The sequence below is a fragment of the Emydura macquarii genome, unplaced genomic scaffold, assembly GCF_026122565.2.
Source record: "Emydura macquarii macquarii isolate MOO-44397 ecotype Brisbane River unplaced genomic scaffold, CSIRO-AGI_Emac_v2 contig_2417, whole genome shotgun sequence".
Classification (NCBI taxonomy): Eukaryota; Metazoa; Chordata; order Testudines; family Chelidae; genus Emydura; species Emydura macquarii.
The window spans coordinates 86,612-102,964 of NW_027132554.1; the positions used below are offsets into that span (position 1 = coordinate 86,612).

General features: G+C 50.8%; 2 protein-coding genes across 2 annotated transcripts; one reads left to right on the forward strand and one right to left on the reverse strand.

The window, feature by feature from the left end:
- Window positions 1-242: 242 nt before the first annotated feature.
- Window positions 243-7,910, reverse strand: LOC137161972 (zinc finger protein 436-like). The gene is made up of 5 exons (XM_067561470.1): window positions 7,779-7,910; window positions 7,012-7,052; window positions 6,221-6,347; window positions 2,508-2,624; window positions 243-1,563 (listed from the first exon to the last, which is right to left on the reverse strand). Exons 2-5 carry the CDS (start codon window positions 7,033-7,035, stop codon window positions 758-760), a joined length of 1,074 nt encoding a protein of 357 aa, XP_067417571.1. The 5' UTR covers window positions 7,036-7,052; window positions 7,779-7,910; the 3' UTR covers window positions 243-757.
- Window positions 7,911-10,592: 2,682 nt separating this feature from the next.
- LOC137161973 (zinc finger protein 436-like) lies at window positions 10,593-15,554 on the forward strand. Its single transcript, XM_067561471.1, has 2 exons — window positions 10,593-10,769; window positions 13,370-15,554. The coding sequence occupies exon 2, from the start codon at window positions 13,736-13,738 to the stop codon at window positions 14,795-14,797; it is 1,062 nt and encodes a 353-aa protein (XP_067417572.1). The 5' UTR covers window positions 10,593-10,769; window positions 13,370-13,735; the 3' UTR covers window positions 14,798-15,554.
- The last annotated feature ends 799 nt before the right edge of the window (window positions 15,555-16,353 follow it).

Here is a 16,353-nt window from a genome sequence, read left to right on the forward strand (position 1 = left end):
CGTTAGCCCTCTCAAGGTCCCTTCCAGTCCTATACGTCTGTGATTCTATGAAACTCTTGCTTAAGTCTCACTGATGTCAATGGGACATAAGCATTTTAAGCACTTTGCTGAAATGGGTTCTAAAAAAATTATATATGATCCAGAGAGACAAATGTCTGAGTTGTTACCAGAGAGCAGGAGGTGATCTGTACTACAGCTGCAAGTATCTGTATTTCCAACTTGTCAGTGAATAGGTATTCTGGCTCTGAGTCATCATGTTGGGGTTGCATGTACCTGTTTCCTGGACAGTCACAGACCCTACTAGTAAATGGGCTGCATACGGAGAACTGAGTGGGAATAATTTAATCTGGGGAAATTAGCCTCTGACACTTTGAGAACTAAGAACATTTCCAAAACACTGGTGTCTTTTAAGACAAACTTTTATTGAGAATTTTAAAAATTTCAAACCCAAAATTCCAACGACGAACTGCAACAAATAAAGACTTTACTGAAAATGGAACCAAATTCACCGGAAAACCTCCTAAACCTGAAGTTTAACGTGAACAGCACTCAACCCACTCGATAGTAATACCCCATAATTCCAGGAAACGTCCCCTGGTGTTGGGTGAGCAGAGCCCCCTCCTATAAACAAGGACAAGAGACTCCCATTACGCTCATTTCTCTTTTTACAGAGATAGACGACGCAGCACAGAGTTGAAGTGACTTGCTGAAGTCATAAGAGCGAGTGCATTACACTGGCTCATGCCCTGCTGCTCCATCAGTGGGGTTTCTGCTGCATGTGGCTTCTCTGATGGGTGATGAAGGCTGAGCTCGGGCTGAAGTGTTCCACGCACAGGCCACACTCGGAGGGTCTCTGGCCCACGTGCACTCTCTGGTGTTTAACAAGGGCTGAGTTCCAGCTGAAGCTTTTAAAGCAGCAAGGGCATTCATAGGGTCGCTCTCCCGAGTGGGTTCTCTGATGTTTGATAAGGTCTGAGCTCTGGCTGAAGCTCTTCCCGCACTCGGTGCACTCATAGGGCCGCTCCCCGGTGTGGACCCTCTGATGCTGGAGGAGGTGGGAGCTCTGGCTGAAGCTCCGCCCACACGCGGCACAGACGTAGGGCCGCTCCCCCGTGTGGACGCGCTGGTGCTGGAGGAGGTGAGAGCTCACGCTGAAGCTCTTCCCGCAGTCGGCGCAGACGTAGGGCCGCTCCCCCGTGTGGACGCGCTGGTGCTGGAGGAGGTGAGAGCTCACGCTGAAGCGCTTCCCGCACTCGGCGCACGCGTAGGGTCTCTCGCCCGTGTGGGTTTTCTGGTGCCTGAGAAGGGCGGAGCTCACGCTGAAGCTCTTCCCGCAGTCGGGGCATTCGAAGGGCCTTTCGCCCGTGTGGATCTTCCAGTGCTGAATGAGGTGCGAGCGCTGGCGGAAGCTCTTCCCACAGTCTGTGCATTCGTAAGGTCTCTCCCCCGTGTGGATCCTCTGATGCTGAACGAGGTTGGAGCTCCCTCTGAAGCTTTTCCCACACTCGTTGCATATCGTTGGCCTATCATCTGCGGGATTCCTCTGGAGGGCGACGTCATCCCCTGTGGGAATGGAAAGAGAATCCAGACGAGTCATGTCCTGCAAGGGGGGGAAAGGAAACCTACAAAAAGGGAACTGAATTTGCAAAGCCCTGTGTCACTTTTGTTCCTTTGTTCTTTGCTACAAGTAACCCCATCGGATAATTGTTTCCTTCTGCTCCTTCCATCTAGCTGTCTGTCTGTATCCATCTGTTGTCTCTTGTCTGATACCTAGATTGTAACCTCTTTTTGTTGTGTTTACACAGCACCTAGCATGATGGGGTCTCAGTCCATACCAGGGGCTCGTTGGTACTATTGCAATCCGTGTAATAAATCAGAAGAACAGAAAGAGATTAGAAGGGGAGAGTCTGATACCCCTGCTAGAGATGGTTTACCAGTAATAGCGAAGAAACTGAACAGGCAGGGGTGTGCACAGAGAGAAGTGAGGGGGCCCACGAATCTTTGGCCATTTTTCTCTCAGGCCCATCCAAACCCTCTTCAGAATATAACCAGGGGAGCAGGAAGCCCCTTGTTACAATTTTAAAGTACATTTGAAGACATACTGCTAGAAGGCTGTGTCAGAAAACAGAGTTGTGTTTTTTAAAAATTAGTCAATTAAAAAGCAACACCAGTGTGTAGCGTATGTGACAAGCAGGGTTTGTTGCAAATGAGAGACTGACAATCAGGAATCGAATCCCTGAACTGTCCCCAGAAGGCAGAGGGAAAGGGAACAATTCTGATGTCACATCACTTCTGAATTTACACAAAAAGGATGGGTGAGAAGAAAGACCCCTTCCACATGTGAGTAGGGATACGTAGGTAGCCCTGGGTGACATCAGCCATGTGGGCCTCACCCACCCCAGCTACAGTAGTGAAAGAGATAAGAGGGAGATGAGGGAATATGAAGGTGCTGATGGGATCCTAGATCTTCACTGACAGCTCCTGAGGTGGTTTAGCTCAATCCTCACCTGTTTGGGCACCTCTCGGGATCTCCCTTTCCTCGGAGATCTGGAGGTCTGGGACCCATGGCTCGTCCCCTCGTTCCAGCTGGGAAATCACATCAGGTTTGGGAATGGAAGATCCTTCTGAGGGAGAAAGGAAACAGATGAAGTCAGCGTTTGTCAAATATTCCTTGACTATTTGCTGCGAAGAATGGCCCCTGATTAAACCCCGCACCTCTTTCTGCTAGGAGGGACGTTTCACCTGAATGGATGGGGAATGTTCCCCAAGGCGCTTGGGAAAGGCGCACATTTGCTGGGAGATGTGCTGTGCCCCCAACAGCTGAATCAGGTTGCTGCACGCACTCTGGGGACATAGGCAAAGAGGAACTAATACGCCTGGTATTTGCTGCTATCTATACTGCAGTGGGACCAGGGCTTCTCAGGACTTGGAACCACCCCAGGAGGCGAGGCACGAATTGATCCTCCGGGCGGGAGTGACCATACACAAGTGAATGGCTTAGTCTCTCCCCCTGGACGGAGGAAGAATAGCACCAGCGTTCTGTGGCAGAACGTCCTTTCCTCTGGGAGGAGATGGGGAGGTGGCAGACTCTCGGCATTACTAGGGCTGAATCCGGGCCCAGTGTTTATCAAGCACAGGCCTCAAGGATGCTGTGGAGCAGGAACCAGGATCTGGTCTTGGCTAATGCTGCCTGCTCTTGTGCCTGTGTAGCCACTGGTCAGAGCATGTTATGTGTCCCCTCTGTGCCCAATCCTTAGGATGCAAGTCGTTGAACTCTCCAACTACACGGCTGGGGCTCAAACTGGTGCAGCTGTAACGCTAGAGGTCCACAGTTCAATCCCCGGTGTGTGGGCCAAGGTGGCAGCCATCATATCTGCCGCTGCTCACGCATCCTGGACAGCCACCCTGTCCTCAAGCAGGGACTCTGACTTCTATGCACTGCTTACTCCAACTCCTCTGCAGGGCAGGGACAACTGTGACTGGAAGCAAACCCTGCGCTCACTCAGGAGGCTTCTTCTGGCCCAGGAGGCACCTGTGATGGGATGTTAGTGGGGGAAGGGGAGTACCTGACTTGGACAGAGAAGCCCGTAGCTGGTGTGTGTGTCTCTATGGCTCTGGGTGCAGCTGGTACCGTATACGTTTGTCAGGGAATGGTGTGTGACTGTGGCATGCGTGCATTAGATTGAGGATGGTGTGGCTATGATGGGAGAGAGGTGATTTCAGGGAGGGAGGCTCTGGCACAAGGGGAGACTGAGGGAAGGGCTGAAGATGATCGAAAAGAGAAGAGCTTGTGGGAGGAGGAGGGAGAACCAAGGGGAGAACGGGGGAAAAGGGGGGAAAGTGCATAGCAAAGAGCAAAAATGGGGGATCAAGGAAGAGAAGAGAAGAGAAGAGAAGAGAAGATCATAGGAATTGCCAGACTGGATCAGACTCCAGGTCCATCTAGTCCAGTATCGTGTTGCAGTAACCTGAACCAGCTGTTTCAGAGGATGGAGCAAGAAATCTTGCGTTAGGCAAATGTGGGATAATCTGCGCCCCACATTAGGTCTCACTCTCATCTCTAGAGATTCGCGTAAACCCTGAATCATGAGGGTTGTTGTTGTTAAAATGGCAATTCTTGAGACAAGACCATTGTGATCACCTAGTCTGGCCTCCTGTATAACACAGGCCATAGGACTTCCTGGGATTAATTCCTGTTTGAACTAGAGCGGCTCTTTTAGAAAAACATCCAATCTTAATTTAAAATAGTGCCACTGACGGGGAATCCTTCACAGCCCTCAGTAAATTGTTCCAGTGTTTAATTGCCCTCACTGTTAAAAAACCGTGCCTTATTTCTAGTCTGAATTTGGCTAGTTTCAACTTCCAGATATTGGATCTTGTTATACCTTTGTCTACTAGACTGAAGAGTTCATTGTCAATTTTTTGTTCCCCCTGTAAGTACTTATAAACTGTGATCAAGTCACCGCTTCATCTTCTCTTTGTTAAGATAAATAGACTGGAGTTTCTGGAGTCTTTAACTATTTAAAGGTAAGTTTTACTATCATTTAATCATTCTCGCAGCTCTTCTCCAATTTATCAACACCCCTCCTGAATTATGTATGCCACAATGAGACACAGTGTTCCACTAGTAATCACACCTGTGCCAGACAGAGAAGTAATATAACCTCCCTATGCTTATTTGATATTCCCATTTATACATCCTAATCTCTCCCTCATGTAAGTCTGACACACATTCTTTGTCCCTAGCTGTGTAATCTTACATTTGGCCAAATTATGACAAATATTGTTGGCTTGCACCCAGTTTACCAAGTGAACCAGATTGCTCAATATCAATGACCTGTTCTCTTCATCATTTATAACTTCCCCAATCTTTGTATCACCTGAAAATGTTATCAGTAATAATTTTATTATCCATATAAATGTCCCATCCCTCAGGAATCGTGCTTTAATGATTTCCTGTGGCACTAAGTTTCACAGTCTTATTTATGCATTGTGTGAAAAAAAGTATTTATTTTAAATCATTTTTGAATGACACCTTTTGCATTTTGTTAAATGTCCCCTTAACAGTAGGCTGGGGAAAGGGAAAGAAGGGAGAAAACCCAAAGGGGAAAGGTTTTAAAGGCCAGTGAGAATGTAACAATTAATAACATTTGTGTGTAAGGGGGTGGGGCGGAATACCCTCAAGGATTTCTCCACCCCCACAAATTGCACACTCGTTTATGGGATCCTTGAAAGATGTAGTCTGGGGTCTCCCCCTGCCAGGCCTGGCTGAATCCCCAGACATCTAAGGGTATGTCTACACTGCACACTGAGCCCAAACGCTGACCCAAGTTTCAGGCCAAGCCCCATTTCCATCCACACACAAATCAGTCTGATTCATGTCAGCAAACACTCAACACCCGGGTTCTGGACCATAGGCGGTGGGTGTGATAGGCTTGGGGACGCTGAGCCTCCCCAAACGGCCGCCGCTGGAAGTTCTTGGTCTGCCTCTCCGTCCCACCCATGCTCCGCCCCTGCTCCTCCCCAGGCCTAGGTCCCGCTTGGCCCCCTCCCCTGAGGCTGCCCCGCCAACCACTCGCCTCTTCGCCCTCGCTGAGAGGCGTGAGTGGCAGGCGGGGGGACCATGGGAGAGGGGGCTGAGCGGGAGTGAGGCCTGGGTCAGAGTGGGGGTGGAGTGCGGATGTGGCCTCAGGGGGCGGGGCCATGGTCCCAGCGCTGGTGCCCAGCTTCCCCAAAGGCAAGAGTGACCCGAGCCGCCCACGTCCTGGACCCCGCCAGTGGGGTGGGTCAGAGCCCAGGCTGAGATCCAAACCCTGACATTCTGAACGCAGGCCACGCTGCCGACCCGAGTCAGAAGGTCTGTGTGGTGCAGTGTGGATGCCCTGGCATGGCTGTGGGACCTGGGCTGAGCAATTGCAAAGCCAGGTTTACAGTGCAGTGTGGACGTCAAGCATGGGCTTGGAAACACCAAGTCCACAAGCCGGGTCCCCACAGAAAAGAAGAATCCGCAGCACCGAGTCTCAGAGCGCCAGCCCAAGCGGGAACGCCGACGCTGCTATTTTGAGCCCCACGAACTTGACCCAGGCTCTCAGACTCGGCGCCACAGGTTTTTCTTTGCAGTGCAGACATACCCTAAAGGGCCAGGGGCCTGAGCTGAGACCGCCCCCAGCACTTCAGCAAACACAGAGCTTCAAATCAAGGAGAAGAGCTGAACCCTCACGCAGCGAGACCAGCGTCTGGTAATTCTCCTGCATGACGTCCCTGTAGAGAGCCCTCTGCATTTCGTCCAAAAGACCCCATTGCTCCTGAGAGAAATACACGGCCACGTCCTCAAACCTCACCAGGACCTGAAATCACAAGCATTGCCTGCTTAGTGCCTGCTGCTCCAGGAACAATTCCACCGCTCAGGCCACATGCCCCAGTCTTCCATACCGTACGCTCTGGGGCATGGCATGATAATAGCCCACATAAAGCCCAGTCTATACTCACCTGGCACCATGTTCTCAGCGGACCCCTCGATGCAGGCCTGTTTTCCCCCATGCATAACCCCCCCTCCCACTTTCCCATACCCTGCCTCAGACCTCACTGAACGCTGAAATGCTAATGCTGGGAACCGCAGAGGCAGAAAACACTCTCTGTGGTTGGGTCCTGAGCTCCAGACACTTCCATTAATTTGCCCCCATACCTCCCTCTCTCATGTTTGGGTCTGGACAAGACTGGGCGATTCAGTCAGAAACATCTTAAGGCTGCTTTATTGTTCACCTACTCTGCGAGGGCTGGAAACGATTCCCACTGGCCCTTGCCCGGCACAGAGGAAAGCGCTGGGATCTGATCCATATACTGTAGCTCTGAGATTTCTCCCTTCCCCTAATAATCTCCCTGACCCTACAAGTCAGCCCCTGTTTTGAACACATCCTGGTAGGCGGCTTGCACTCTCTTCCCTCCTCCACCTGCCTGTGTAGTTAGTCCTCTCCCTGTATAACAAACCCCAGCTTCATGGAAATACCTTACCTGAGCTAGCTTTAATGCAGTCATTCCCCTTTTCTGCCTTCCTGGAAGGATCAAAAGGTGGCTGTTATTCCCTGTGAACATTTTAAAGCCCAGTCCTCCCTAGAGTCTTTGCCTGCATGCAAAAGTCCCACGCTCTGTGATGCTGGTAAAACGCTTGATCACTTTATGCTAATGCAGAGCTGGCACCTTTCACCGGGGCTAAAGGCATCGAAATATTTTAAACCCTCCCTTTAATTAGGGTGACCAGATAGCAAGTGTGAAAAATCGGGACGGGGGTGGGGGGTTATAGGTGCTTATATAAGAAAAAGCTCTGAATAGCGGGGCTGTCCCTATAAAACCAGGACATCTGGGCACGCTCCCTTTAACAGGCCCTGAAAAAAGCGGAATAAAAGAAGCTGGTTTGGTGATGCTCCCCTGAAATTGTCCCTCGGGGAAGGCAGCCTGTTCTGTCAGCATATTTACTAGACAGAAGCAGAAAACTAACTGCAGGGGCGGGAGAGAGAGAGTGATTCTCATTTCTCCTTCCCTGTCCACTTCCTCAGCCTGGGAGCCTTGCTTATTGTTCCATTCCTGGAAGTGCTTGTCTCTCGGACCTGGATCAGGTCCAGCAAGTGCTAACAGGACTGAGAGCCTGTGTGTCTGTCAGTGAAGACAGCACTTCTGAGACTCAGCGACACCCAGGGAGCTGAGACGGAGGAGAAGGCACAGCCATTTTTACCGAGTCACCTTCCTGCCCATCGCCAGTGCTTGAGCTCTCTCTCAATTACCTGCAAAGTCCTGTGTCTCCCTAGGAGGCTAGTTACCCAGCCAGAGACAGTCCCCACCCAGGCTAGGAACAGGGACTTTGCTGTAAGATCTCTCCCTGGTATAAAGCAGCAGAGCAGCTCAGGCAGGCTTCTGGGCACAGTAGAGGCTGATGCAATTGCAAATTACAGTCACCAGCAGCTACATTTCACTCAGGAAGCTCAACCCCTGGTATCCAAAGCACAGGAACTCGCAAGAGAGGAGAGACAGGCACAGTTTCTCCTCCTGCCACAATAACCATCACCCTCTAGCGGTAATCACTGCAGAAAGCTGGACACACAACCTTCCCCCAGAGTGTGAGGGGTCCAGGATCCTTTCTTCATTGTTTAAGTAATAGAAGGTAAGAGGGGAAATAACACCTTGTGACAAGGATATCTGTGTCCAGGGCTGTGGGCAGCCTCGCCAGGACCAGGTTCCCATCAGCCTAGTGTCCCTTTTAGTGTAGGATCTCCCTGGAACAGGCCTGAATCCCTAACAAATTGCCTCCTCGTTTCTGTCAGAGGTGCTGTGTCTAAGGACTGGGGGAGGTAACTATCAATGGGGATTTCTATCATATCTCTCTCTGCTGAGCTCTTTCTGATGGTTTTAAATGGGGTTGCTTTGTTCTGAAATGACCCTCTCTCTGCCTCCCACGAATCCTACTATCTCTATAGCTGACCTTAGAAGGATTAGGTTTTTATCTGTAAATGTCAGTGAATGAGAGACAAGGCGGGTGAGGTAATATCTTTCCTTGGACCAACTTTGTTGGTGAATGACACAAGCTTTTGAGTTCCACAGACCTGAAGAAAAGTTGGTCTCTCTCATATCCTGGGACCAACACAGCTACAACACTGCAGGTGTCCGTAAACATTGATTTCACTGTACACACACAAACCAGCAATAAAATGATTCCATCAATGATGGTCAAAATTTAGAGACAGGCAAAGTAAGAAAAATGTTGCTTGAGAACTTATTTGAATTTGATTTAAGGATACTTACTTTGTATATCTTGACCCGTGATGCTGACAATTTGTATTTTAGTGCTTATAAAGCTTTACCTTTATGAATCTCAGTGTCTACTGTCATTAAAAAATTCTTGTCTGACCCCCACAATCTATCGTTACCCTACAACTGGGAAAATGTAGATTGATAGAAATCGAAGCCAATGCTTAAAAATAAAAATCACCATTACCCTTTACAATTATTTTGAAAACTTAAATTCCGCCAAGTTTCTCTCTGTCTCTCTGCCTCCCCCGCCCCAGGTGTATCCTGCACAATTCCCTCTCTGAATCTCTCAGTCCCTCTCTCCCTGTTCCTGGGGATCTGTGTAGAATTGTTAATAGTCCATTTTCCAGAGCTTTATCCAGTTTTACCTAGATTTCAGTGTCCCTGTTGATGGAGCTACTGCCCCTTCCCTTGCGAGGAGGGAAGGGGGAAACTATTTCACAATGGCCAGAGGTGCCTCGTCATTAGGAATTGTTTTCTTGTCGCCTGTCACAAACTTCCACTGGAGAAGCAAATGATTTTTTGTGGAGTTGGAGGATAGGGGACAGGGGACAGCAAACTGGGGAACAAGCTAGATTTTATAAGCTTTTTAATGAAATTTTTTTAAATTGAAACTAGATTGCAAACTCCCCAAACATCTCCCCATCCTGAATTTCAAGAGAGACAGCACCCTGAGCCAGCAGCAAGAGGAAGAGAACCCCCTGGAAAAGGAAGAAACAATAGTTAGTGCCTAACAATGGGACCTGAGCCCCACCTTATAGACAAGGACATGGGAAACCACGATAAAACACTATATAAAAAATAATGAGTGGCCTAGAGAAGGTCCACAGAGAGATTTTATTAATCCTGTCTCATAATTCAAGAACACGGGGACATTCAGGAAAACTGAAAGGTTCAAAACTGATCAAAGAAAAAACTTTTACAGAGAATGAACAAATAGCCTGTGGAACTCATTGCCACAATGTGTTATTGAAGTAAAAAAAACTAGAGGAGGAAGGACGTCCAGTGGTGAGGCAGCGCCTCATGTGTAAAATGGGGATCGTAGCACTCCCCTACCTCAGAGTATAAATACTTTACAGGCTGTGAGGTACTCAGATACTATAGCAGTGGGGGGTATAAAAAGACCTTACATAGCGCTGGGGAATTTAAAGAAGGCTTGGTATATGAGTAACAAGAATATCTTGTGATGTAATAAAATAAAATAATCATAATAATAACAACCTCTAAAACCAGGAGTATTGGAAATGATACAAACCCTCATGTTTCAGGGCATAAGCCAACCTCTAACTATTGGGAGGTAGGAGGAATTTCCCCTGAGTTCTCTCCACTCTGGACAGAGACTATGAGCATAGTAGCATAGAGGTCATCAATAGATGGACCATGGGTCAAATCTGGACTGTCAGGCACTGTGGAACGGCCCCCCAATTTTTTTTTTTCTTATTATTATCATTATTGTTATTATGTTTGTATTTTTTTCCTCTGGAGTCTGGACCTGGACTATACCTTGACCAAGAAATCTGGCCCTTGACAAATAATTGATCACCCCTGGCGTACATTCAGTCTGTATGGGTCTCTTATTGTGGGTTACCCTGAACTGCTCACAGAGTCCCGTCCACACCTGTTAACGGTGTGAAAGTCACAAGTGTTCCCCTAGCTGTTGCCACTAGAGGGTGATGACTGTTGGGAAAAGACAGGAGGCTGCTTCTCTTTCTGCCTCTGGATTGCCTGTCCTCGGGATTTTAAGGATGAGCTTCCCGGGTGAGTAGGTCCCTTGCCTTCCCAGCTCCCTTCTATCCAGGAGTCCAGAGCAGGAGCTGTTTATTAATCTCCCATCCCAGGGGGCGTTGTGCTGCTGAGAGACAGGATTTAAAATCCTTTTACAAGCCAAAATGGGCAGCGTCTCAGGCTGCAGCTGCTCTCTCAGGGAAGCAAACAGATTCTACAGACATCTTCTCAGCCAGGAACTCCAGGTAATTGACAGAGAAGGCAGGGAAAGAGTGGCCAGGAAAGTGTCCACAGATGCCTTCTCCTTCGCTCCCACCCCACTGCTATTCCCTGGGTGCCTGAACCCCAGATCTGCTGACCCCACAGAGGCAGAGGTGCTGGAGCAGTTTGTATAGTGGGGTTATCTGAGAGCCATTGAACCACACTGTAAACCCTGTATATGGTGGAAACCACTTCAAGCCAGGGGATGCTGGAGCACGTCCCCGCACCCCTAGTTCCAGTACCTGTGCACACAGGCTAGGGCAGAGTGATCACACTGGAAATGTAACAGGAATCAACCTCCCAGCTGGAGGGGGAGTGGAAACAGGAAAGGAGAGACCGAAACGGGCAGAAGAGAAATAAGGGCCGAGATAAACACTGAGCTCCCAGACCTAACAACTGCATTGCCACTGGGCCAGTTTAATTTCCTTTTAACCGGGGAGGGAGGGGTGGAATCAAAGCCAGTTCCCTTCCTCTTCATAGTAAACATGCTTCTGAGGGAATATGCTGCCCTGGGGAACAATGTCACCAGAGTAGCTCATTTTATTCTGTTGTTTTATGGCGTTTTGTTCACGTGATCTCAGTATTTAATATTTCTAAAGTCAGGGTGAAATCCTGCCCCCCAGTGACTTCAAGAATTTCCCCCATGATTTTTTTTTTGTATTATTATTTTTTATATTTGACTAATCCACCTTCAGCAGCGTCGGGTTTGGGCGCTGTAAATGAAGGATATCTGACCAGCTGCACCTTTGGTCTGAGTCCAGCTCACAGGTTCGAGTTTGGCCTGCTTGGTGTCTGCCTTTCAGTCAGCTCTTTAGTGTCACATTCATGTTTTATATCAAGCTTAATACACTGGCAGTGCTTGATAAATAAAATAGGAGGCTGATCTCCCCATCCTCAGAGCTTCCCATGAGGCCAAGAATGTGGTGTTTGTGTGGTCACTCACGTGTAGAGAATTCCTATGTCCTCTCCTAACCGGGCTTGTCCACGGTCTCAGAAGATTTGGAGATGAACAAGCAACAGGGTTTGTACTTGATTTTTGCCTAAGTCATCAGGTCCCCTTCAGAGGGAGGTCTCCAAATTTCCCACAAGGGAGCAAAACTCATCTGCCAGCAGAGAGGTGATGTCCCCAAATGGTCTGGTTGTGGGGAACAGTTACAGAGCACACCACCTCACTGTGTAGCACTGTAGTCAGCTTGCCTCCGTTTCCCCACTTGGTTCACCAGTTAAGTGAGGTATATCCAGGAGTTCTGAAATAATATTGCCGCTCTTAGGAACTTGCAGTTCTTTTGGCCCTTCCAGGCTCAAACCGTTCTTTCCATCCCAGGCACAGGGTCTCCACAAACTTTCTTCTAGGGGTGGTGCTTGAATCTCAGCAGGCTTCCTCAGCTACCGTTGCCCTGACTATTACATCAGGCTCTCCCTGCAGGGGCTGTACCCTGGAATATGATTGGCTGGCTCTGAACTCCCACAGCTCACTCCCTTACCACCTCCAACCGGGGCGTAGTGCTGGGTGGGTCACAGCCACCCACTAGGTCTACCCAAATGTGAGTAGGGAAGTAGCAGTGATGGAACATGGCTCGGCCCCTGAAATGCACTCCAGCAGCTCTGGCTTATCATTTTCTGAGAAACCCAGCACTCGTGCCCAGCTCGACAGGCGAAGCCCCACATCTGGCAGGGCCAGGAAGGGAGCAGGGTGGGCGGAGGGCCCCATCTGCACATGCACACACGCGCCCTATGATGTTGTGGCTGGCTGCTCCAGATGTGTAAGTAGCAAGAGCCAACGGGCCAGGCCAGGGAGCCAGGGCCAGCCCCATGGTCCCATGCTCGACAGTTGTCAGTGTGGGGTGAGAGCAGGGCAGACTTGCTCTCCAACCCCCATCCCTTGGGACCTTCCCCCTCCCCCCATAGAGCCAGGACCGCGGTTACACAGTGACATACAACCGGAGAGTGGGACCTGACACCCCCACTGGAAATGGGTTTCTCCCACCCACGCACAGGGGGTGGGGACGTGTCCTACCCATGCACCTGGAGAACACTTCCCCACAGTCAGTAGCCTGGTCGCTCCCCCACACTGAGAGAAACGTCCCCAGGACACAGCGCCCCCCAACACAGACTCTTCCTCCCTGTGCGGGTATCAGGGCAGCTCCTCAGCCTCAGGGGACCCAGGCAGCATCTCACTCCCCATGTTTCACTCCCAGATCTGTGCATGTACCGGGGGAGACATGTCCTTTAGCCGGTTTAGTTTCTCTTGCTTTTTCCGTACCTCAGACCCAAGGGGTTGGGCGGCCTTGGACTCAGGCAGCGGGCCCATGCCACAATGTCCACACTGCACCGTCCGCCCGTCACTGAGAGCTGAGCTAGCGCGAGTCTGTCATTACCTACCCGCCAGGGGTGGGGGTGGTGGGGCCCACCGAAATGTCCACTCCTAGCTATGCCACCGGTCTCCAAGGACATGTTCCCTTCTGTTGAGATGAGAGAGACCCGCCGTCAAAAAAGAAAGAACGTAGAACCACCCGCCATTTTTGTAACAGCCGTTCTGCAAATACGTGACCCAGATTTCACCCATTTCCTTTCCCCTGAGCAGGAATGCCCATTCTGAAACCTGATGTGATCTCCCGGGCACAGCAAGGAGAAGAGCCGTGGGTCCCAGATGTTCAAGGCCGTGAGGAGATGGTGAGCGGTGCCCACACAGCTGAGGAGTAAGCCTGGAATGGAGAAGACGTGTGGAATTCCACCGGAGTTGTGGCAAGACCTCGCCGCTCAGTCAGCATTTCTCATCTCCTCGGAGCACTAGTCGTTCAGGGCTTCCCACCCAGCCAGACTGATATGAAATGGGGCCCTTCCCCTTCCCCATTCTTTGTCTATGGCTCAGGTGGGATTTTGAGGCCACATTAGACCCCTCCTCCGGCGCAGGGTTTTTGTGGAGCTGAGCTCTGGTGACTTCGTATTCATGACAAGCCCCGCTGCCCTTCTTCCCCCTGAGGTTCTCTTCCTCCCCGGCGCAGGGAGCAAATCAGGGCTGCGTTCTCTTTCCATTCCAGCAGGTGATGGGATGCTGAGAGAGAATGAGGAGCAGAACTCCCTGCGTGAAGCTCCCGTGATGGGGGAGCCTCCCAGGACTCTGCCCACGAGATCCCAGAGCCCCGAGTGTGGAGGAGCCCCTGAGACTCGGTGCGGATCAGAAAGGCGGCGGAGGAACCCGCTGGAGCAGAGCCGGGGTAAATCAGCTGAGGTGCCCGGCGGCCTCGCCCGCCAGGGGAGACCAGCCACGTGCCCGGACTGCGGGAAGAGCTTCAACAAGAGCTCATCTCTGATTATCCATCAGAGAACCCACACTGGGGAGCGGCCCTATGCCTGCGCCGAGTGCGGGAAGCGCTTCACCCAGAGCTCCACCTTCCTGCGGCACCAGCGGATCCACACGGGCGAGCGGCCCTACGCCTGCGCCGAGTGCGGGAAGAGCTTTCGGGTCAGCTCCCACCTGGTCCGGCACCAGCGGATCCACACGGGGGAGCGGCCTTACGCCTGCGCCGAGTGCGGGCGGAGCTTCAGCGTCAGCTCGCACCTGGCGCAGCACCAGCGGACCCACACGGGCGAGCGGCCCTACCGCTGCGCCTGCGGGAAGCGCTTCAGCTTGAGCTCCCACCTCGTGCAGCACTGGACCATCCACACGGGCGAGCGGCCCTACCAGTGCGCCCAGTGTGGGCGGAGCTTCTCCATGAGCTCCGCCCTCATCCGGCACCAGAGGCTCCACGCGGTGGACGCGCCCCGCCAGTGCGCCCAGTGCGGGAAGTGCTTCGGCCGCAGCTCGGAGCTGAGCGAGCACCAGAAGATCCACACCGGGGAGCGGCAGCACGAGTGCGCCCAGTGCGGGAGGAGCTTCGGCGCGAGGTCCAATCTCCTCCAGCACCAGCGGACCCACGCGGGCGAGAGGCCCTACACCTGTGCCCACTGTGGGCGGAGCTTCAGCCGGAGCTCAAACCTTATTACACACCAGAGAATCCACACGGGCTAGGCGCCCGGCACGCATGAAAGCCATGAGCCAACAGCTGTAGGCCACATTCCATCCAAGACGCCTCATGGCATGGAAGCCGGGGCATCTCATCCCTCTTGGGCTCTTTCCCGCTCGCGTGCCGTTCTTGGGATGCAGTGGTATGAGGAGACAACGAGGAGAAGCTGTGGGCAGGGATCCTTTGGGGTTCAGGGTGCGAGGTGATGGGAACCCAGAAAGGAAGCAGGGGTGGGTGTTGCTGGAGAGTTGTGAGTGGTTTGGGTTGGGTGAGTCTAGCTGAATGGAGCAGGGTTCCCAGGTAACTCTGGGCAGGTTTGACTATCGGTGGATTTGCATGCTTATGTTTTCTCTTTTTCCTTTTTGTTAGCTAGCAAATCTTTTTTTGTTTGGGTTGCTTGGGAGAATCCTGGGCCATGCACATCTGGGGCAGGGAGTGAGATGGTGAGAGAAGGGAGTTCTGAGATGCCCTCCAATTAAGGAAAGTTTAGAATATTAAAAGGAGTTCTTCTAGAGACAAGTAAACACATCAGAGGCTAAATGCACGAGACACTGGGCAATGTAAATGGCTGGTGTAAACAGCAGAGCTGGCTGAAAAATGACAAACTGGTTTTATAGACCACATATCCACAGAGGCGTTTTCAACAGGAGTTTGGCTGTATAGTGATGTCACGTTAAAACGGCCCAATTAAATAAAAACCCTCCCATTTCTCTTTTGGGGACACAGTTAATAACACGCAGGCTGCTTACTAACATACATCGTCCCATTGACTTCAGTGTGACTGCACGCTCTAGTAAGTACTAGACCAAATAAGCATTGGCATGACTGGGCCCTGTAAGAGTTTCCCTTGTGCTTGTACAGAATGCATGGTCTCCATCTAGTTTCATGTAATAGTGTTTGCTCTGATTTCCAACAGTGAATAATATGTTTGAGCATCGAAACGACAACATAAATAAATGTTACTGTATAGTAATGGTGATATGCTATCATTAGCTGAGGTTAGTCCTGCTTTGAGCAGGGGTTTGGACTAGATGACCTCCTGAGGTCCCTTCCAACTCTAATCTTCTATGATTCTATCCCAGCTGTAACAAAGTGGGAGTGAAAGGCTGGGTGGGTAATAAATTAGGATCGTCCCATAACATGAAAAAGGACATCTGTGAATTGTGCACCTTGAACAATCAGGAACGAAGCAACTCTGAGAGCAACCGAACTGACTATATGCAGCATACTAAAGACAAAGAATCCCACAGCTCTGGGCAGCCGCTGGAGTCTGGGGCTTCACTTTGCTCGCTAAAGGAAAAAAGCACTCTGTCTCCCCTAGGTTCTTCTGCACAATGCCCAAGGAGTTACCATGGGTTTCCTAAGCCTGCTCCAGGGTTGGTACAATAAAGCTGAGTTAATCTCCACCCTGAACTAGTTAGAGAGAAGGTAAAACGAGCAAGGAAACAGAATGGGATGAAAAGACACATTAAAAAGGGGGAGCAAGCATTTTAAACTATGTAAATTGTAGGGAGAGGGGCCATCTTTCTGTGCTCTGTCTGCTCAGTGCCTAGAACAAGGG

What these genes read in the sequence shown, in the direction of transcription:
- LOC137161972 (XM_067561470.1), bottom strand. Translation starts at nt 7,035, where the DNA reads ATGACTGCATTAAAGCTAGCTCAG. An exon ending in CTGCATTAAAGCTAGCTCAG is followed by an intron (nt 6,348 to 7,011) that starts GTAAGGTATTTC and finishes TTGTGATTTCAG; the next exon opens with GTCCTGGTGAGGTTTGAGGA. An exon ending in CCAGACGCTGGTCTCGCTGC is followed by an intron (nt 2,625 to 6,220) that starts GTGAGGGTTCAG and finishes TTTCTCCCTCAG; the next exon opens with AAGGATCTTCCATTCCCAAA.
- LOC137161973 (XM_067561471.1), top strand. Translation starts at nt 13,736, where the DNA reads ATGACAAGCCCCGCTGCCCTTCTTCCCCCTGAGGTTCTCTTCCTCCCC.